Source organism: Myotis lucifugus, unplaced genomic scaffold, assembly GCF_000147115.1.
Source record: "Myotis lucifugus unplaced genomic scaffold, Myoluc2.0 scaffold_15, whole genome shotgun sequence".
NCBI lineage: Eukaryota > Metazoa > Chordata > Mammalia > Chiroptera > Vespertilionidae > Myotis > Myotis lucifugus.
In genome coordinates, this window is record NW_005871063.1 from 1,959,302 (window position 1) to 1,982,029 (window position 22,728).

Genomic DNA, 22,728 nt, shown 5'->3' on the forward strand with positions numbered 1-22,728 from the left:
TCGTAGGAAACGACGGCCGACGCTATCGATTCTCCGGCCAATCCCGGCACGCCTTGACTTATCCCTCTCTCTTATTGGCTAAACGGGAGTGCAGCCGGCGGATGTTGTCGTTTCTGTGAGAGCCAAAGCCGGCAAGATGGCGTCGGGCGGCGGGGAGCTGGGCGGCTTGTTAGACCACCACGTCCAAAGGGCGGCTTGCGACACGCGGGCCAAGTACCGGGAGGGGCGACGGCCTCGTTCCGTGCGGGTAAAGTGGTTTTTGTTTCATTTGCTACCCTCAGTAGTTTTATAATTCACATAAAACTACTAGCTCCACGCGCCCAGCCTGTGTGAGTGAGGCTGCGGTCGGACCCATCTCCTTGCAGGTGGGTGTGAGGAATCCTGGGCATCCGCTACCAGAGGTTCCCGCGACCCCTTTGGTCACTGCGAGGGCGTCCGCTCTGCGGAAACGGGGCTTTGTTTTAATCATTGTCTCTTCCGTGTTTACGGCTCTCCTTGGCACATAGTAAGCACTCTGAATATTTAACTCTTTCCAGTAGCTGCACCCAGTCCATTTCTGCAAAATCTACCAATCGAAGGTAGTCTATGTGATGCTTTAGTTGGGCGAATTCACGTGGAGTGAGCTCTTCATCAGAGAGAAGGGCTAAGTTTTTGATTTTCTGTTTTCTGCAAACTGGTTGAAAAACATTTCTTGTTTTTAAAGCTTTTGGACATTTTTAAAAAAAGCAGATTTGTCTTAGACTTATTTATGAGATACATTTAACTTGTTTGCATTTCTTTTAGGTATATACAATTAATTTGGAATCTCGGTACTTATTAATACAAGGAGTTCCTGCAGTGGGAGCGATGAAGGAATTAGTTGAACGATTCGCTCTATATGGTGCAATTGAACAGTATAATGCTCTAGATGAATACCCAGCAGAAGAATTTACAGAAGTTTATCTTATTAAATTTATGAATTTACAAAGTGCAAGGTAATGTGCAAGTTAAGCACTGTCCTACTGCCCATATAGGCCCCAGGTTTCCCACATTCATACCTGAATTACCCAATAACAACATGCTTGTTCTTGTCTTCCTCCAGTCCTTTTTTTTTATTATTTAATATATTTTATTGATTTTTTACAGAGAGGAAGGGAGAGGGATAGAGAGTTAGAAACATCGATGAGAGAGAAACATCGACCAGCTGCCTCCTGCACACTCCCCACTGGGGATTTGCCCGAAACCAAGGTACATACCTTTGACCAGAATCGAACCTGGGACCCTTGAGTCTGCAGGCTGATGCTCTATCCACTGAGCCAAACCGGTTAGGGCCCTCCAGTAGTTTTAAATGTTTGCCTTTCTAAAACACTTTCTATCACATCATTCTCATGTTTAACACTTTGTCTTGTAGGGTGGTAGATTAAAAATTGGGTTTAGAGTAAGTTTTCCAATTCCCTTGCTTATAACGTCATGATCTTGGACAAGTTATTAAACCCTAGTAAGCCTGTTTCACTTATTCTATAAAATCCATATGATAAAAGGACCTGCTTACTGAGGTTGTGTGAGGCTGAAATGAGGTAATCCATGTAAAGGGATTAGCATAACGCCTCCTGTTCAGAATGCAGTAAACATTAGTTATTGAGGTTCTTACTGTTGTGCAACTATGTGAATTAACGCCATCTCTTCCAGCTTTCTATGTAACATAAACTCAGTTCCAAAAAGGCTGAAATGTAAAATGCCTTACCTATTTTTATGTAAACCCTCCCTCCTACTGATTTGTTCCAAGACCCATCCTTTCCTGGTTATTACAATTCATATTTTCTTTTCTGTGCCACAAATAGCACTTGTCTGCCATAAAGTACTTATTTTATGGGGTCAGGTGTTATTCTCAGGTAGCTCTTAAATGCAGTCTCACTTTCCTAACCAACTTGCCAGTTCCTCATCGTTAGGGAAGCTATTTTCTAGAGTCTTTGCATTTCCCACAGCACCTACCTAGTACAATTGGCCTTGGAGTTCGGCATCTGGATTTGAATCCTAGCTCCACTCTCCAGGGTAAACATGGCCAAGTTCTAAATCTCCCCAGGCCTTACATTCATCATAGGATTGTTGTGAAATGTTAATTCCAGTGAAGCACTCAGGACACTGCCTGGCATGTGGTAAAATCTCAATAAGTATTTCTTATTATCCCTGAGCACAGAAGTACCTCAATATTTATTATAATGCCTGACCAGTTATAGATATTTAGTATTTGTTGAATGATACCATCCTCTCATTGATTAGTTGTTATATACAGTGGGGCCTTGACTTAGGAGTTTAATTCGTTCCAAGACTGAGCTCGTTAAGGAGCTCGTTAACTCAAATTACTCTATCAACTCAATGCAAAAAATCAGCCGAGAGACAGCTGATATCTCAAAAAACTCGTTAGTTGGGACACTCGTAAGTCAAGGCCCCACTGTATTCAGTATTTCCTCAATTATTGAAAATTTTACAGTTACAGCATTTTTATTAATTTTTTATATAGGAATACATTGTGCTGAGAATGCTAAATTGGGTATAAGCTAACTCTCAAGGGCCATTTAACTCCACACAGAGAAAAATCTCTATTTTATGGCAATGGATTGTGTACCTTAGGCTAACCAGCTGGATTCTAAGTTGGTTAAAGGGAGTCTAGATATGTGTGGATGACTTAGCTCAAACCCCATTAACAATGTTGGGAGAGGGGAGGAAAGGCTCTTACTAGTAGAGTATGCACTAGATCAAGAAGGTCAATTCCATCCATAAGCAAATTACTTAACTCCCAAACCATAGGATGTACACACACATAGCAAAAGCTGGACTTTGCTCTTTAGATCTATGCATTGTATACTAGTCAAGTTTTATCCTAAGTAAATCTAGATTAATAAACCATGCTATCATGTATTTCTGTTTAGGATAGCCAAGAGGAAAATGGATGAACAGAGTTTCTTTGGTGGATTGCTTCATGTGTGCTATGCTCCGGAATTTGAGACAGTTGAAGAAACTAGAAAAAAATTACAAGAGAGGAAGGCTTATATAGCAAGAGCTACTAAAAATAAAGGTATGGAAAGCCTGTTACTAAACACCTATGTGTCAGGCATTCTGCTAAGTATAGCTTAATGGAGCTCTCAGTCTAGTGGGAAGAGGGGCAAGTAAATGATCACAATATTCAACAACTGTAACATGATTCTTTGTAGCACTCAATGTAATCTGGGATGGGAAGAAAGAGATATTGGTTTGTGGGAGAATTCCTACAGGATGAGAAGGGGGCTGAGTTTTGAAGGATAAGTGGACATTATTCAGAAGTTGAGAGGAAGAAATGGAAAGGTGGGCCAGATAGCATGTTTAAAGGAATAAAGGAGCATCGTGCATTCTAAGGAACTGTGAATAGTACAGGATAACCACACATGGGCTTCGTAAAGGGCCTTGTGTCCCATGCGAAGGAATTAAAGCTTTGACTTGAAGTGAGAAATAGGATTCACAGACCAGTTCCCATTGGCTAATCTAAAACTGCTAAAAGTGGGAAAGTTTTACTTTTGACCAACAGTTGGCCAGGTGCCTCATATGCCCAACTGAGTTTCCCTAGACACAAATTCCAGATGCCTGGAATGGAGTCATGAGATCTGGTACGTGGGTTGTAGGACTAGAGCAGTCAGAATTAGATTAAGATAGCATGTGTAGTCTGAAATCTGAATGCTACCAGAGGCTTAGATGACAAAATTTTCACCCTTTGGGTAAAAGTCAAAGTCAGTGTCCATAAAGCTATTGAATATGATGAGTTTGTGGCTGATTGGGGAATGGGAATGTGGCAATAGTGAAGAGAGAAATAAGTGGGGAGACTCTTGAAAACCTTACCTGAAAATTTGGGAAGACAACTGTTGAGAGTCCCTGTAGACACTGAACTTTAACCTGTGGAATGTGTAAATAACTAGCTCCATACAAACTTATATGTGTGGGGGACAAAGGAAATTACTAAATATGGGCCCAGCATATTGCTTTCTATAAAAACTAACACAAACTAAGCAGCATATATACTCGTACTGTAAAAAACAAAAAAGCAGCTTTGTATGTAATGACATGGAAAAACTCTCCAATATCTGCAGTTAACTGGAAAACACAAAGGTGCAGAGAAATGGGTATTACAGGAGGGTAAAGAGGGTAGGTGGAAGGAAGACATACTGGGGAGAAACCAAGATGGCGGCATAGGTAAACACCAGAGTTTGCTGCCTCGCACAACCACTTCAAAAATACAACTAAAAGACAGAACGGACGTCACCCAGAACCACAGGAAGGCTGGCTGAGGGGAAATTCTTCAACTAGAAGGAAGGAGAACAGCGTGCCGAGACTCAGAGGAGGCGCAGTGCGGAAAATACAAAGGTGCGGAGGTATGCGCAGAGCGGGCTGGTGGCTGAGGGCGCGGCTGTCGTTTTCAATCGGGAGGGAGTCTCAGACTCTGAGCTCCAGATCCAGGCGAGTCTCTAGGGACCCAGACTCAAACGGGAGAAGTGGGACTGTCTGGCATCGGTCGGAACGTGAGGGCAGCTTTCTCTCTGAGGTTTGCAGCAGCTGCTGGGACTCTGAGAAACAGAGCCTCTGGGGAGGGGACTGAGAGCAGCCATAACTGCTTGCTCCGCCCGCCCTGTTGATCCCGTGCGACCCGCCCCGCCCAAGCCCCCACTCACAGAGCCATTTGCCGGATAGCCTCAGGCAAAGGCTAGATTAGCACTGCCCTAGAGATCCATCACAGAAGCTCTCCCACTGCAGACACAGCTGATTCTCACAGCCAGTTGGCCTGGAGGTCAAATCCCCCTAGTATTAACTACAACAATCAAGGCTTAACTACAACAAGACTGCGCACAAAGACCACTAGGGGGTGCACCAAGAAAGCATAAAAAATGTGGAGACAAAGAAACAGGACAAAATTGTCAATGGAGGATATTGAGTTCAGAACCACACTTTTAAGGTCCCTCAAGAACTGTCTAGAAGCCGCCGATAAACTTATTGAGATCTACAAGAAATCTAATGAGACCCTCGATGTTGTGATAAAGAACCAACTAGAAATTAAGCATACACGGACTGAAATAAAGAATATTATACAGACTCCCAACAGCGGACCAGAGGAGCGCAAGAATCAAGTCAAAGATTTGAAATGCGAAGAAGCAAAAAACACCCAACCGGAAAAGCAAAATGAAAAAAGAACCCAAAAATACGAAGATACTGTAAGGAGCCTCTGGGACAGCTTCAAGCATACAAACATCAGAATTATAGGGGTGCCAGAAGATGAGAGTGAGCAAGATATTGAAAACCTATTTGAAGAAATAATGACAGAAAACTTCCCCCACCTGGTGAAAGAAATGGACTTACAGGTCCAAGAAGCGCAGAGAACCCCAAACAAAAGGAATCCAAAGAGGACCACACCAAGACACATCATCATTAAAATGCCAAGAGCAAAAGACAAAGAGAGAATCTTAAAAGCAGCAAGAGAAAGAGACTCAATTACCTACAAGGGAATACCCATACAACTGTCAGCTGATTTCTCAACAGAAACTTTGCAGGCCAGAAGGGAATGGCAAGAAATATTCAAAGTGATGAATGCCAAGCACCTACAACCAAGAATACTTTATCCAGCAAAGCTAACATTCAGAATTGAAGGTCAGATAAAGAGCTTCACAGATAAGGAAAAGCTAAAGGAGTTCATCACCACCAAACCAGTATTATATGAAATGCTGAAAGGTATCCTTTAAGAAGAGGAAGAAGAAAAAGGTAAAGATACAAATTATGGACAACAAATATGCATCTATCAACAAGTGAATCTAAGAATCAAGTGAATAAATAATCTGATGAACAGAATGAACTATTGATTATAATAGAATCAGGGACATAGAAAGGGAATGGACTGACTATTCTTGGGGGGGGAAGGGTGTGGGAGATGCGGGAAGAGACTGGACAAAAATCGTGCACCTATGGATGAGGACAGTGGGTGGGGAGTGAGGGCGGAGGGTGGGGTGGGAACTGGAAGGAAGGGAGTTATGGGGGGGAAAAAAGAGGAACAAATGTAATAATCTGAACAATAAAGATTTAATAAAAAAAAAGACATACTGGACAGATTAATAAGAAAGTAAGAATAGTGATTTCTTATGGGGGGTGGAAACCAGGCATACGGGGAGCAAAGAAAGTGTAGCGTGACACTATTTTACCTTTATCCTTTTTAGCTTTTAAACCACATGAATGTATTGCCTGCCCAAGAAATAAAATTGTAAGGGTAACATTTGTTAACATTTTAAAGCAATGTTTGTTTTTAGAATTATACTTTTCTGAATGATGAAAACATTAACTATTTCTCTTTCCCTTTCTCTCACCTTTTAAATTGTAATATAAAGATTATTTCATGACAAAGAAGAAACTGGTTACAGAGTATAAAGACACAAAAGATTCTAGACAGGACTTCCACTCAAAGAAATCTGGATTTTGTGAAGGTGTGCTGAACACTTCTGCTGGGAACTCAGATCCTTGTCTTCCTTATTCTTGTGAGTTGCCTTTGTGTTATTTCTCCTCAACATGTATGTGTTCATCAGGAGAGTACGAGAACAGAGCATCAAGCTCCTCTCAGTATGGGAGAAACCGTGATGAAACAGTGGGGCATTGTAACCACAATGACTCTTTGCAGAAAGTGCAGATGAAAACTTTAAAAAATTCAGTGGCCTGCCCTGGTGCTCAGAAGGCTTTTACTCCTTCAGAGGCCGTTGACAGATTTATGCCTAGGACGACACAACTGCAGGAGCGGAAGAGAAGAAGAGAAGATGATCGTAAACTCGGACCTTTTCTTGAAACAAGCACTAGCAGTAATGAGGTGCTGATTGGGCCTTTGTTACCAGACATACCCAAAGTGGATATGCATGATGACTCCTTGAATACAACAGCGAATTTAATTCGGAATAAACTTAAAGAGGTAAGATCATTTAAAGAAGTATTCTAAGAGACGATTTGGTTATAGGACTAACCCTAAATGGAGAATTATTTATGAGAACTATAGTATTATCATTTACTATTTTTCATTTTTAGTTTTTGATGTGTTTACTGAATTTTACTAACAAATACCATTTGCTTTGATACCATTAATCCTTGCTTTAAACAAGAAACAGAATACTAGCCTGGCTGGTGTGGCTCGGTTGGGTATCATCCTGTGCACTGAAAGGTTGCTGGTTCGATTCCCGGTCAGGTTGCATGCCTGGGTTGGGGGCTTGATCTCCAGCAGGGGCAGGAGGTAGCCGACCGAAACTCAGTGGTTTTCTCTCTCCCCCTCCCTTTCCTTTCCTCTCTCTAAAAATCAATAAAAAACATCTTTAACAAAAGAAACAGAATACTATGTTTTATAATGTGATTAAGGAGGGGCAAGGTAGCTTATTTTATGTACGTTTTTTACCTGGAAATTATTATCTGATTAAGGATAAGGGGTGTTTTATAGTAATAAAAATCTATGGACACAGTTTTTATGCTTAAGCCTCTTTTAAATTTTTTAGTTTGTGCTGGCAACCCTTCCTTTCTTCACATACCACTGAACTAAGGCATGGATACAGACATAGAGCCGTCTCAGCCAGAGCTGACTGTATTTTCAAGAAAAATATGTTAGGTCTGAATCCTAGGTATAGAAACAGTAGAACAATAAGGAGGAGAAATACTAAGTATAATTTACTATGGTTTCAAATAATTTCCCAGTTTAAGTGAAGACTGTCTTATTCTGCTGTAACTTATTGTCTCCTTTTTTCATGATGCATTTGATTTCATTTTCCCTAAAAAATTGAGGATTATAACATTTTCTGATTATTTCTTTAAATTTTTCAACCCCCCCCCCAAACCTCCATGTCTCTAAATATATCAGACATTATCAGTGTTTCAAGTTGTATGCAAGCAGGATAGCTATCTGTACCCATAAAATAACAAGGGACTTCAGATCTACAAAGGAATGTTAGTAGAGCCTGTTTACTTCTCTCCCTCAAAAATTTCTTCTTGTTAAATGGCTTTAAAAATAAAGGTGGGGGGTGATGGGGTAAGAGATCAACCAAAGGACTTGTATGCATGCATATGAGTATAACCAATGGACATAGACAGTAGGGGGGTGAGGGCATGTGCTGGGGGCGGGTGGGAGCAGCCAGGGAGAGGTCAAAGGGGGAAAAAGGAGACTCATGTAATACTTTAAATAATAAAGAATTTAAATTTAAAAAATGTTTTACTCCCATCAGTGTTTGGACAGAAAACTGCTCTGTGCCTAGATTGTAGGCTGTACCTTGAACTTGGCTTAGCTCTGCTTCAAACGTGATAGCAAGGATTAAACTATTGAATATATTATGTCTTCTGATAGTTTATTCTTTTACTATAAAATTAAGTTTTTCTGGCTCTCTTTTCTAAAACTAGGTGATTACAACTGTGCCAAATGTGCCAAAGCCTCCAGAGGACAAGCTGGAAGATGTGCATACAAGTCATCCATTAAAACAAAGAAGAAGAATATAAGATTACTAGTAGCATATTAATATTTTCTAAGAGTATTTATTTTTAGCCTGTCGTTTTAATTCTTGAAGAGATTTTACTGCTGCTATTTTTTTGAATGCACTCTTTGTAATTTCTTTCAAGCTACTTGTTTAATTTAGTTTCACCTTTTAAAATTAGTTTATTGTGGACAAAATACTTGCCAGCCAACTGTTTCCCTTAATAAAAACTTTCCTAGAAACGCCATCCAGTGACTTTAGTTACATCTTATTGGCTAGACCTGGGCCCATGACTATTCCTGAGGAGTCTGGAATAGTGAATGCTTTAGGTTTCCAACTTCTATGGTTGAGGAAGGAAGAGAAAAGAGGGTTGGGAATGCCTGACTTGATGCTACAAGATCCAAGGTTGTTTACTAACTTAAATAAATTTGCTTATTATTACCTATTATAGATGTTATTTTGATCCAAACTTACTATTACAGAAACTGTTCTTATAATATTACCTTTCACATTGCAGTAACTATATGTGAATTAATTGAAGGAAATAAAGATAGGCAACCAGGATCTGTTTTTTATTTTAATGCAAGTATTGAGTGATTCACATTAAAAAACTAGACAGAATTCAGGATGTGTTTGAATGCCAGGGCTTCAAAATCAAGACAAATCTGTAAAGTAAAAAAGTTAATAAACTATTAGAACAAAGCTGAAATTAGAAGCTTACATGCTTTAGTTAACTTATCAGAAGAATTTATTTGATCTATGACAGAAGCAAATTAGAATTTGTAAATTAGTGACTTCTACCACTACTTTTATAGCACACTCACTTTTTTTTCCCTGTTAGTAGACTACATAATGGAAATCCAATTATATTTTTCATATTTTTACTGATAAAAATAACTGGAGAAGGCCCATACCAAATGGCATCTCTTTTTCGTTCCTCCCTATCCTTAAGGGCCTCTGGCCTAATGGATTGAATTTGAACATTAGAGTTAAGAAGGTTCATCTTCAGTTATGACTTACTGATCCAGACTTGTTAGGAGGGCACTAGGTGGTTGATGGTCTTTTTAAAAAATATATATATTTTTATTGATTTTAGAGTGGAAGGGAGAAACATCAATGATGAGAATCATTGATTGGCTGCCTCCTGCACGCCCCCTACTGGGGCTCGAGCCCACAACCTGGAGGCATGTGCCCTGGACCAGAATCAAACCTGGGACCCTTGAGTGTGCAAGCTGATGCTCTATCCACTGAGCCGAACTGGCTAGGGCTAGATGGTCTTAATAGAAGCTGCAGGCAAGGGGGTTGGCCCTAGTTCCTCGTAAGGCAATTAGATATATTTTTTGCTGAATTCAGGTAAAAGATGTATTAGAGACCTGACCGTAGAATTAGGAAGAATACATTGCTGTCTAGGACAGCCTTCTAGGACTTGAAGGTGTTACGAACCTCCACTTCAGAGTCTTATTGTAATTCTGATGGTGGTGGTCAGGAGCTGGTGGGGGCAGGAATGGGGAGTTGTTTAATGGGCACAGAGTTTCAGTTTTGCAAGATGGAAAGAGTTCTGGAGATTGCTTGTACAACAGTGTGAAATGTACTTTACTGAACCTGAATACTTAAAATTGACGTAGGTGTATTTTAACACACACACACACACACACACACACACACACACACACACACACACAAAGTCTGACAGTCCTAAAGGGAGGAGCTGCTAAGTGGGTTCTTTGTTCTTGAATGGATTCCTGATATGTGTGTGGAGGCCAGCACTCCTCCCCAACCCTGCCAACAATACACTATTTGATCATGAGAGAAAGAACCCTTTCTTGTGTCAGGCACCAAAAAAAGATTCTGATTCAGTTGGTTTGGGGTGGGGTCTGAGATTCTGCATTTCTCATAAGTCCCTAGGTGATACCATTGAGCTGGTGCACAGTCTACACTGAGTAGCAAGGCTCCAGATAACTGGGCTACAGATGAAGTCTCTGGGAACAACTCAAGAACTGTTGGTATCCATCGGACATAAGTAGTTACTCCAACCCAGTCCATTATTCTGCACTGTTTCACCCATCAGTCCCTTAAAACGAGAAGTCTGCCTTTCACATATTGCATTTTACCACATATTTCCAGACAAGATGTGGGAATATCCCTGGTCAGGTGGCTCAGTTGGTTGGAGTATTGTCCTGTAGACCTAAAAGGTTGTAGGTTCGATTCCTGGTCAGGGCACATACCTAGGTTTTGGTTTTGATACCCAGATCGATGTTTCTCTCTCTCCTCTCTATTCTTTCTCTCCCTCCATCCCTCCCTCTACAATCACTAAACATATCCATAGGTGTGTATGAATAAACTACATTGGGACAAATTAAGAGAGATGAGCTAAGATGGCTAAGGATAGCTTATTATGCAAGTTCATTCACAAAATCATCTAAATTACCACAGAATAAAAAGTTTCTTCAAAAAAGAAGTGTTTTCTTATGTTTGCAAAGCAGAGTTGATCAGAGGCAGAATTAAAATGTTAATGAGTCAAATAAATTATTAGGCTGGCTCTTCTAGCTCAGAAAACTTTTGTCAAATCCAAACATGAAAATAAACCTTATGACCACAAAATACTATATATGTGTTCAAATTTTTTAAAATTTAATTTATTCTCATTGACAACATTTGGGTTGAAAGACATCAAGTTTTCTCCTAGCAGTTCTTACTGAACCCACTCTTTATTCACTGTTCTATCCCTTAAGTAAGCCCAATATACCTTGGTTTTCTTTGGGGAAATATTAACATACAAGAAATCAGGACTTGTATACAGTTGAAGTTACAAGCCCAAAAGAAAAGTCTGTTGAATAGAGTTACTTAAACAGTCACTACTGTCTTGGTTCCCAAAGCACTAGGATGGGCTGAGCCCTTCATGGTTGCCTAGACTTAGCAGTGAGCTGAAGCCCTAAAGAGGTGAGTGTCTAATCAGTGTTATTTTCAGATCTGTTAAAATGTCCCCTCAACCTTTTTGGGCTGTTGGCACTGTACCTTTGCTTCTGGTAAACATTGTCCAAACACCTCCAACAAAAGTCTCTCTTCTTTCACTGCTTTTTCAAAGTCGGCAAAAGAGATCTTGCCATCGTTGTCATAATCCTAGAGAGGAAGCCCATATTGTACAGCTATTTTTGTGATAAAATAAGGACCACAGGGCAAAAATTCTCAAGCTTAATTTTTAGTACTAGAACTTGTTCCTGAAAGGATCTCTTACTTGGGAGCTCATCATGTAAAAAGGATAAAAGTGGAGTTGCTCAGATAAGGACCGAGGCACTGGGAGTTAGAGCACTCACAGCCCAAGATGGACTAGAGTCATGCAGACCACCGCTAGGCCTTTAGGGATGGTTGGGATCTAGAGAGGTGGGGAAGTGTGTGGAGGAAGTGCAGAATGGCCCAACCTGAATTATGACAGTAAGTCAGGAGAAGAGGGACCTGCCTCAAGTGGAGCATTCATGACAGGGACTATGGGTGACTAAGTAAATCATGGGGTAGCATGTGTGTGGGTTATGTATGCCTTTAACTGCTTCAGTGATTTTGGATTTGATCTGATGGGTCTTTGGTGTGTGTTTTTTTCCCACACATCAGGGTATAACTAAATCAGAGCTACTGAGAGTCTAATCTAGAGAAAGGTTTGAATAATTGTCAGAAAAGGTTCACTCCGTAACATTTCCTTTCAAAAAAGAGGAGGGTGGGTTTGGTATGAGGGAACATACTGTCTCCCAAGAAGTCTACCCTGAGCCCTGGCAGGGTCGAGTGAGCACTTGCAGTGGAAGGGTATACTCTGGACCTGTGTTAGCTGAGTCTGAGACTCTGCAGTCCACATCATGTTTCTTTCTTAAACTCCAGAGTCATGGGTTAGCCAAGCCCACAAATCTTAGGGCCACAAATATTCACCGGTATCTGCTGGAGGGTCACAGTAAGAAAAGGAGAGAAATTACTATGTCCATTAGAAATGGATATTATTGGTTTCATTGAATTCTGCACCCAATTTTCTAGTGTGACCTTGAGTAAACCCATCTGTACTTCAGTTTTCTCATCTGCCAAATAGAGATAATTTCTACTTCACAGGATTGTTTTGAGGATAAAATGAATTCATATATTAAAGTTCTGTGAAGGGCCTGGCATATAGCAAGCACTCTATTTAAAAAACCTTTTATTATTATGTTATTCTATTATATTGAATATTTGGAAGAATTGAAAGGCTAAGGTAATGAAGACAGATTAGAATAGCATCCAATTTAAAACACATTAAACCTGCTGCCTTTCCCACAATTAGTGAGGTTTTACTAATATTAAAATATTTCAAAATGAGAAAATTAACATTAATTTGGAATAGTGATTCATTTAATCACCCAGAAATTCCACAAATATTTTCTGAGCACCCACTATCAGCCAGACACTGTTCCAGGCAATGGTCAGAGCAGAAAACAAACAAAAACTCCTGCCCTCATAAAGGCTGCATTTATTATGGAGGGAAATAATTTCTTCATCTTAGCTTTATCCAATATCCACTTGCTTGGTTATAATGAATTACAGTATTTCATTCTTACCATTTTCTTCAGCGCTATCTCTACCAATTCTTTTATTCCTTCATCAGCCTCTTCCTCAGATAACTGCTTGTGTAGACTGTTCCTCAACATGTCAAATATTTCCTCTCGAGAAATGTAACCATCATCACCATTCAAATAATACACTTCAAAACAGACTTTTCAAAGCATAAGATGTTTAAAGACTTGGATAAGGACAGTTAAAATGTCACTAATCTTCTCCTTAGTTATTTCATTATATAATAATAAAAACAATTTATACAACCTACAATTATTGGCCTATATGGTAAAGAGATTTTTAAAATAAAGCACCTTTTATTACATTTCTTTCCACAAGATAACTACCCCTTGGAACGTGTAAAGAAAGACTTGTAACTTCTGGATTTTGATATTGAGGGTTTAAAAATATTATGAAGCTGAAATAAAGGGGATACATATTTTTAAATCTCTGATCATACAATACATTTATACGTGTATACATATGTGTGTAAAAATCTCAGCTTTATGATTCTCGTCTTACATAGAGAACAAAAACTAAGTACACACTTTGCCATGTCACCAATAACACTTTTCGGTGTATTTAGCCAGTGAGTCTGTCATCTCTTTGGGGCCTGCCTGTCTGCACTACTCAGAAAAACTGCTCTCTCCTCACAGAGTAAGCACTCCTACAATCCACTCCTTCATCCGCAAGTGACTTACTCAGGTCCTGGGAATACAGCAGTGCAAGAGCTCTTGTGGTGTTTGTAACCCAGTTAAGCGTTTTACAAAAGCAACAGAACCATGTATAAAACTCCAGAGTATTAGATTAGCTGTGTATTTTTGTCAAGTTTCTCCAATCTGTTGCATACATGAGTTTGCAACACAACCCTACTAAAAGTAGTATCTTCCCCAAAATTAACATATCTCGAAATGTATATGAAACATTTTTAGGAAGTGGGGTTAGAGGAGGAAACATTTTTTGATAGTGTGATGCTATTCAATACTATACAGCTACTTCCAATGTCACAACCATTTTCACCACGTATTAGTATTACCACAAGAATTTATCTCCAAGAAACTTAGCGTTTCACTTTTAGGTGAGACTTTTGTATAGGAATGTTGCAATAAGCTTAATGGCAACTATATTTAAATGTTACCCTGTAAAAAATTAGACTGAAGAAGAAAACACAAAACTAGAAACAAAAATGTCAGAAAGTTGGCGATTTTCTTTAAAAATGTGTTTCTTTAAAAATGTACTATCACTTTAAAATGTGTTTAATTTAGGGATCTTTTTTTGAACATTCCAAATCCAAATTCAAGTGGAAGAAGGGATAAAAAAAAATTGCTTACTTCCTCAGTACTCTGCTGTCTTCTCTTAAGCAATCTGCTTCTTTGAAAACTACTATTTAAAATTGTTCCTATTATCTTTCCAGGGCTCCTCGCCCCAAATCTTGGAACTAGAGGTGTAAAACATAGGAAATACACACCACACCAATGGTACAGGTGAGGTGAGGCCTCAGTTATTTCTAGGCAAAATTGTGAACTGGGATAATGTGCTTGGAATTCCTAATGTTCCTTTTCTGTAAGAGGCTCTCTTTATCATCCTCCTCCCTTTGGGCTCTCATTGTCCTAGGCTTTCCCCCTTTTCACTCATCTACACTAACACTACAGTATTGATGTCTGGTGGTTAACGTGCGTTTTACCTTGTTTTACACGCACACACACACACACACACACACAGGCCACAGGCAATGGCCCAATGTGACGTGTGCACTACCCATATCAAAGCCTATTTCCTGCTGAGCTCAGAGGCAGCCTCAGAAATTTCCACCTTACTAGCTGATAAGAGTTGGCATAGTCCTAATCCTTAGTTTCTGTTATTAGCCTGGGCCTTAAGCCAAAGACCCATCCTGGTGACATCTGAACATTATAGAACCAGTGACTGAAGTGTTTGGGGATCCTGGGACTAGGGACTCTCCTATGAAATAGCCCACCCATTTCATCTGGCCTGTATTTTTTTAAAAACTGTCATGAACTATTTTTGCAAGGTTGCTATAAAGAACACTAATTTTATATTTTTAAAAAATATTTAAACATTCACTAAATACAAAATTAACCATATATATTACTAAGCCAGTAATGCCATATAGAATTCTTACACTTCAGCTTTTCTTCAAAAGTCCCTCGAAGAAACACTGATAATCCTTTAACCCACTCATTTACATTTATGCAGTTATCACTGTCTTTGTCAAATGCACAAAATACTGAAAAAAAGCACATATAAGTGTATTATTATTCACAGCTATTTTATAATTCAAGAATACGCATGTATAGATTTTTAAAAATCTCCTCCCAAACTGAGGGGAGAAGAGGGTTTTGGTACAATCATTCTGGAAAAAGTCAAAATTACTGAAAATGTTTTCCCCAGATTTCTATAGGAAGAAAAGTCATTCTCCTCCATGATCAATGATGATCTTGTTTTGTACAGTTACTATGTACAATGATGGAGCCAATCAATGTAGTAATTTTTATACTAAAAAAGTGGCAAAATTCTGTTCTAAAGAGCTTGTACAATGCCTGAAAATAAATTACTAAAATAATACTATTTTTAAATTACCAATGAAATCTTAATATAGAAAACAAAATAGTATTGACTCTTTTGGGGATGATGAATGTTAATTATTTTGATTATGGTTATGAGTTCAAGGGTGTACATATATAGATCAAAACTTACCAAATTGAACACTAAAAATCAGTTAGTGAAAATGACTGCCTCATATTAAATAACTTCCTACTTTAAATAAATGACCTTATTTTTTTTAGTATAATGAGTATTTTTCATTTTTTTAAAAAAATATATTTTATTGATTTTGTACAGAGAGGAAGGGAGAGGGATAGAGTTAGAAACATCGCTGAGAGAGAAACATCGATCAGCTGCCTCCTGCACACCTCCTACTGGGGATGTGCCCGCAACCCAGGTACATGCCCTTGACCGGAATCAAACCTGGGACCCTTCAGTCTGCGGGCCGACGCTTTATCCACTGAGCCAAACCAGTTAGGGCAGTATTTTTCATTTTTATGAGGAAAAATTTACATGTCTACAGCATATGAATTAATAGACATCATGATTAAAAGCCACATGCTTATCTTTGAAAAATAATACTGCTAGCTTATTTAGCCCGTTACTAGTTATCTCTCAAAGTGGTACAGTCATAAGACATCTTGAGCAAATTTATATTAAAAACCATCCTGACAATAAAATCAACTACTGATTTGCATTGGCAGCACTACCAGAATTGTCTTTCTAGTTTGGCATTAAAAAAATCAAAGTCTTTGATGAAAATTAAATATATTTGTCATATATTAAATCTACTTATATAGATGCCATATATATATATATTTGCCACCTCAGCTTGGCTCATTTCAGTCCCTTATGACTTCTTACCCCTATTCATTAGCTTATCATCAGTCATTCCAAACAAGCCGTGCAGGATCATTCGAAATGTGCTCCGATCTAGTCTAGCGTTATCAAGCCTCACATCAGGTTTTTCCACCAAGCCGTGAAAAAGTATTATGAGGCTCTCGACTTCACTTTTCTTGACTGTAAAATGAAAATATAAATATGACTTAATCATTGAGTTCTCCAATCTAATTTACAACATTTTACTAAAAGCTATTTTTTCCCTTGATGCGAGATGCCATAAAAAGTATGATATGGACTTGTTACTCAAGAGCTTATACAATTAAGATGGTTCTCACTTGGAAAGAGAAGTTGGGTCACTTTCATGGGAATGAACTTTGAATTGGACCTTGAAGGATGCATAGTATTTTTATAGGAAGGAATGAGTTGGGGGTGGTAAAGTAGTGGGGAATTCCAGGGAGAGGTAACAATAGGAATAAAGGAAAGAGGTAGAATGGAGGTTGAGGTTGAATGTCTTCCTGGGAGCCAGCAAGTTGGGAAAAAGTGAAAAATAAGATAGAAGGTGGAGGGCCTTGAATGCCTGGTCAGAGGATTAACATTTATTTTACTGAACTCTCATGGTGTCATCTTCGGCCCAACTGTATGAAAATCAACCCCTTCTCCATTGCTTGTTAAACATGCAAATTGCCAGGCTTGCCCCAGACCTACCTCAGAATTGCTAACAGCAGGCCCAGGAATTAGCTTCAAAACAAGAGTTCAGTTGCAGTGGTTCTCAACCTTCCTAATGCTGCGACCCTTTAATACAGTTCCTCATGTTGTGATGACCCCCAATTTCATTGTTACAAATTGAACATAATTAAAGCATAGTGATTAATCACAAAAACAATATGTAATTATATGTGTTTTCTGATGGTCTTAGGTGACCCCTGTGAAAGGGTCGTGACCCACAGGTTGAGAACCTCTGCAGGGCTAAGTGGTTTAGAAAAAGACAAGTGGCAAGCTGTACTGAAAGGAAAACTGGAAGCACAGAAGCCAGGTTTGGAGTGACGGGGCTAGGGAGATGGAAACGAGGTCAGAGTGGGGGGAAGGAGCCTGAGATACTGCCAAATAAATACATAAATACACACACACAAAAAATAGTAGGATTTCATGACTGGCTCTAAACTGAAACTTTTTAATACTTATGTACCTAGATCTCACTCCAGACTTAGTGACCTAAGGAGACTTAAGAAGTGCACAGGTGATTCTAATGCACCATCAGGACTGAGAACTAAGATTAGTGGGTTGGGGGTAGTAGATTTAAGTATTTGGGTTCTACTTCCATTTCTGAGAGACTAAATAGCTGAGAGATAGACAAGTTATATACCATCTTTACGCCGCAGAGTCCTCACCTATGAAAATTGGGTATTATCTGCCCTAAATGATCTCTGAGAGTCCTTAAGTGTTTAAAAGTCTAATTCTATGAATCAAAGATTGAGAGAACTGAAAGAGGAGGGAAAGCTGGTTACTATTTTTCTTGTTCCCTTCCTTGTCTTCCCTCCCTTTCTTGTTTATTTCTGGGGAAGGTGGGGAGAAAAAAATTGTTAGATGCTGTCTTTGAAATGACTTCAGGTTACCCAACTGAAATTAATAGCACATAGCAAATATGCAGTTTGCCATAATAGGGCTTCCACTGTGGTCAGAATGACTTGGCTCTTCGGATGATTGACAAATCTAAAGAATAAGCAATTACAAAGGTACCCAATAGTATTTTATTAACTGAATTAGATCCTCAGGCTTCCCAGTGTAGCTAGTATAAAATATGACTTAAAGGTCTTCTTGATCCATCCAATAAGCATTTATTAAGGGTCTTCTGTGAACCAGGCAATGAATACTTCCTGCCTGCCTCAAGGTTGTCACACTTTGGTGGAGATAAAGTGCAGTAAGGTAGTACAAACACTATGATTGATGGTGGTTGGGGGTAACCCAAAGGAAGGAATAATCAATTGGGGGGAAGTGGTAAGAAATTAACAAGGGTCCCGAGGAGAAGGTGTCATGAGCTAAGATCTGCCAAAGGAGTAAGCATTTGCCAGAAGAGGATGCTTGAATGCGTGGAGGCCTGTTCTGAGAGCTGCAATGGGGAGCTTACTGAAAAATTGAGGCAAGTTAACAGGATCAGATTTGCACATAAGGAAGATCACTTTGGCAGATTCTTAAAGCTACCTTACGAGTGGTGAATCCAGATGTGACAGGTTGTCTTTCCCCAGAGACCACTGGAACAATCTACCCTACCCCACATGCTCTTCTTTCAATGTGACTTGACACTCCAGCCTTAGAAAGATGGGGTCTGTCCCCCTCACTTGAAACTAAGGGGGGGCTTTTGTGCTGGTTTCCTGTCAACCAATACAGTACATGAGTTATGAGGCGATGTGACTTTTCAAGGTTACATAATAGAAAGGGGACAAAAACTTGCTCTGAGGACAAAAACTTGGAAAGACATTTTTTTTGGAATATGAAGAAAAAGGAAGCTCAGATGTGGCACTCTATGGAGTGCATAGTAATATACTAATATGCTTGCCTGAAAGCAGTCCTGTTCAATTCCGAGGGAGAATCACTACCTGAATGGAAATGTTAGCACCAACACTACTGTGAATTAAATGGATCCCTGAAGAAAGTGAGGGGCTGTTTTCAAATATTGTGAGTCATCCAACAAAGCAATCAAGGATTTTAGACAATCTTCAGTGGGTAACTTTTTCTGAGTTTATTGATGTGGCTCACATTTCATTTTATCTAAAGATCTTATATATGTGATCAAAACAATTGTGATACTTGAGAAATTGTGGATAGAATCGTGTTGCGATGCCAGAGACTGACCTGTGTTATTAAGTTTTTTAGCGTAATTTTAGATTTACAAGAGAGGTGCAATGGTAGTATAGAGTTCCTATAAATACTTCACTGCTCCTCCCTGTTGACATCTTACATGGTACATTTGGCAAAAATAATACAGTAACTCTGGCATATTATCAACTAAATTACAGATTTACCAGTTTTCCCACTAATGTCCTTTTTTAAATTCCAAGATCCATTTGGTTGTCATGTCTCCTCCAACTTATGAGTTTTCAGTTTTTCCTTGCTTTTCATGACTGTGAATTAAGAATGTTTCTTGCCCCCCTGGCGTGGCTCAGTGGCTGAGCATCGACCTATGAACCAGGTCACAGTTCCATTCTGGGTCGGGGGTATGGGCTCAATCCCCTTTGGGGGGCCTGCAGGAGGCAGCCAATACATATATATACATATATATATATATATATATATATATATATATATATATATATATAAAATCTTAATTTAGCTTTGTCTGATTTTTTATGATTAGATTATAGGAAGGAATGAGTTGGGGGTGGTAAAGTTAAGTGCTTTGGGGAAGAATAAGATGAAGTACTATTCTTGTCATCACACTTCAGGGGCATACATGTACTTTCAATTACTTGCTGAAGTTGGTGGGTAGGCCTCTCCTTATTGACTTTGTTCTGAGTTAAAGATGATGAACATAAACCATTCAGCACAGTGTCTTGCCAATAGAGAGCTCAACAAAGACCAGCTGTTAGTAATCTGAGTGTAAAGTAGTGATCTGGTTACAGTGAATCAGTGTCAAAAACTTTCGAAAAATAGTAACCCATCCCTTTTTTCAAACAATTATAAATATCTTCTTTGCAGAAGACTGTGGGATATGGGTCTGATCAAAGAAGTGCTTTCAAATAACAAATTATGGTATTTAACACTCATCACAGGCATTGCTAAACGTAATTTCATTAGGATGGGAGAAGAATTATGTATTTTTAAGTATAAAAAAATTCCTTTTGAATGTCATAAAACTCAGGCTGTTAGGAAAGCACCAAATGACAGAAGACATTACATTAAACACTGGCTCAATCTGCCAGATAAGACTTAAGGGACGTATGGACAGCAGGGTTGGAAACGGGCCCTACAAGTGCTTGAGGAGTTTAGATCATTTAAGATGTATCCGGAATAAGAGAAAACAGAATTAAATCCACAAGGAGAGTTTTAGAAAGGTGGTGCCTGTCCTAATGAGAAAAAGTGGAAGTGCTCAATAATGAGGCTGTCCAAGTGGCTGAAATAAAAGTAACTTCCTCAAATTCTAAAAACAGATTTTCAGTATTATCAGAAAGGCTTGTGGTCATACCGTAGAAAAGACTTTCATGAAGATTACTTTTTAAGGTCTGTCAGGGCAAGGAGTTCCCCCCTCCAAATCTGTTAAGACTAATTTTCATAAACACTTGGTATGTTCAAGGCACCATGCTATGCAACATCTAGTTTCCTGTTACATATCTCTACCAGCTCCCTTAAGCAGAGCAATCATCTGCTTCTATGGATTTTGTGCCAGAGAACTTGGGGAACTGGTCCAAGTAAACCTTTATACTTATCAGTCCTTGGTTGGCAGATAATCCTTTAGCACTTATGATCTCACGTAAATTCTCAAGCTCTTCTTTCCACATACACAAATATATTTCAGGATAGCTGGTTATTTTCAATGTAAGTGCAGGGATAGTTGTTCACTTGCGGTCTGTTTTTTTCAAGTGATCAAAACATTATATAGGAAACAGACGAACTCTAATTTGGAGCTTACAAAGCACTTGTGAATGTCCAGCTAGTATGTCTACCAATGTTTCTTTTTGAATAAAGATGCTCGGGCAGTGCTGGATGTCTGGTCAGTACTCACAGCTCTTGACGGTTTTACTGATGGATTCCACCAGTTTCCCCAGAGCCTTCGGGTCCATGTTGAATGTGGCTTCAACACACGGCAGACTTCTCAGATAGCGTAGCTCCACACCTGGGCTTCCTGGACTGCCACTGGTTCCAGTTCACGATGTCATACCCAACACAGAATGTGATGACGGCAACATTCCAGCAACCAAATACAGAAGGTTCTCAAGTAATTGGAAAAATATGCAACAATGGTTGTTACCTCTCAGTACTCATGCCATGATTTCACTAATGTTATTGTGATCTGAAATATCACAGCAAGTCTAACATCTATCTTTTCTTTGGGTCTAAACACCACTGACAGTGGTACTTGCTATTATACTGCCATTTATATTTCCTCAGCACAAATTCTACAGTTGAAAATGTTTCTCTCCTATTTGAACAATTAAACTAAATAAGATTACAAAGACCTTAAACTTTTAAGTTGAAATAAATTCCCAGGCTATAAAAAGCTCCTTCAAAGATCATAACCTCATTTGCAAACTCAAAACCAGTACCTTCTCATGATATCCAAACAGAGGCTTTACTCTGGGAGCTTCTAAAGAAACATTAAACCCCACTTTTACTCCTCCAACTTACATAACTGGTAGGAAAACATGATGCCAAAGGTAGACAAAAACAACTGTCTTAACTCTTGTCTACTGTCAAATCTTAGAGACCAAGCATCTTCTAGTTTGTATCTGATGGTCTTCACTGCAGTAAGAAAAAAAAAAGTACTAAAATAAATTTTAATAAAATAGAAAAACAAATTTTAAAATAAGGCAAATACAACTGGGGGGGAAAAGTTTTGTTAAAATTCTTCTATAGATTTAAGTTCAAAATGGGCAATTTCAAAAGTTTGAAACCTGCCCTAACTGGTTTGGCTCAGTGGATAGAGCGTCAGCCTGTGGACTCAAGGGTCCCAGGTTCGATTCCAGTCAAGGGCATGTACCTTGGTTGCAGGCACATCCCCAGTAGGGGGTGTGTGGGAGGCAGCTGATCGATGTTTCTCTCTCATCGATGTTTCTAATTCTCTATCCCTCTCCCTTCCTCTCTGTAAAAAATCAATAAAATATATTTAGAAAACCAAACAACAAAAAAATATATATATATATTTAAAAATAAAAGTTTGAAACCTGTCACTAAGTTTGAATAATTGCTCTCCTCTCTTTTCTTTGAAGTTAGCCATTGTTCTCTATAAAAGGAAAGAAAATTAGGCAATAGGCTTTAGCACATCTTGACTGATAGAATATGAGCCCATATTCTAGATAAAATAAATTCAGGACACTCTTGTGGTCTTTAAAGCACCTAAATATATTAAGGGCAACCAAATGACTCTAAAACAACGAGAAAGAGGTAGCACTGGTATAAATTCAATTTTTCTGTCCAGACACTCATCAATTTTGTCTCAGTTACCTTGGCATAATTATCTGAGTAACATGCCTTGTGTTGAAAAGGGGTGGTTGGTGGAGGGAAGAAGTAAGAGATGTTGACTTGCACCATAACATTACCAGTCAAATTTTCTCCCCATACCTTATTA

The 22,728-nt window shown here is 39.0% G+C and overlaps 2 protein-coding genes across 10 annotated transcripts; one reads left to right on the plus strand and one right to left on the minus strand.

The window, feature by feature from the left end:
* Positions 1-96: 96 nt before the first annotated feature.
* RBM48 (RNA binding motif protein 48) lies at positions 97-8,724 on the plus strand. The gene is made up of 5 exons (XM_006084949.3): positions 97-247; positions 784-974; positions 2,910-3,055; positions 6,375-6,943; positions 8,407-8,724. The coding sequence occupies exons 1-5, from the start codon at positions 137-139 to the stop codon at positions 8,500-8,502; spliced, it is 1,113 nt and encodes a 370-aa protein (XP_006085011.1). The 5' UTR covers positions 97-136; the 3' UTR covers positions 8,503-8,724.
* Positions 6,956-22,172, minus strand: LOC102439822 (EF-hand calcium-binding domain-containing protein 1-like). Of its 9 annotated transcripts, XR_002828276.1 has the most exons (7): positions 21,166-22,172; positions 16,470-16,625; positions 15,184-15,288; positions 13,049-13,203; positions 12,286-12,401; positions 11,493-11,597; positions 9,128-9,142 (listed from the first exon to the last, which is right to left on the minus strand). XR_002828276.1 is itself a non-coding variant. In XM_023750708.1 (6 exons), exons 1-6 carry the CDS (start codon positions 21,221-21,223, stop codon positions 7,315-7,317), a joined length of 600 nt encoding a protein of 199 aa, XP_023606476.1. In that variant the 5' UTR covers positions 21,224-22,172; the 3' UTR covers positions 6,956-7,314. The 9 variants fall into 9 exon arrangements, 7 of the variants coding, with proteins under 7 accessions (XP_023606476.1, XP_023606478.1, XP_006085132.2 ...); XM_023750708.1 differs by lacking the exons at positions 9,128-9,142; positions 12,286-12,401 and adding an exon at positions 6,956-7,335; XM_006085070.3 differs by lacking the exon at positions 12,286-12,401 and having other exon boundaries at positions 9,029-9,142.
* Positions 22,173-22,728: the final 556 nt, after the last annotated feature.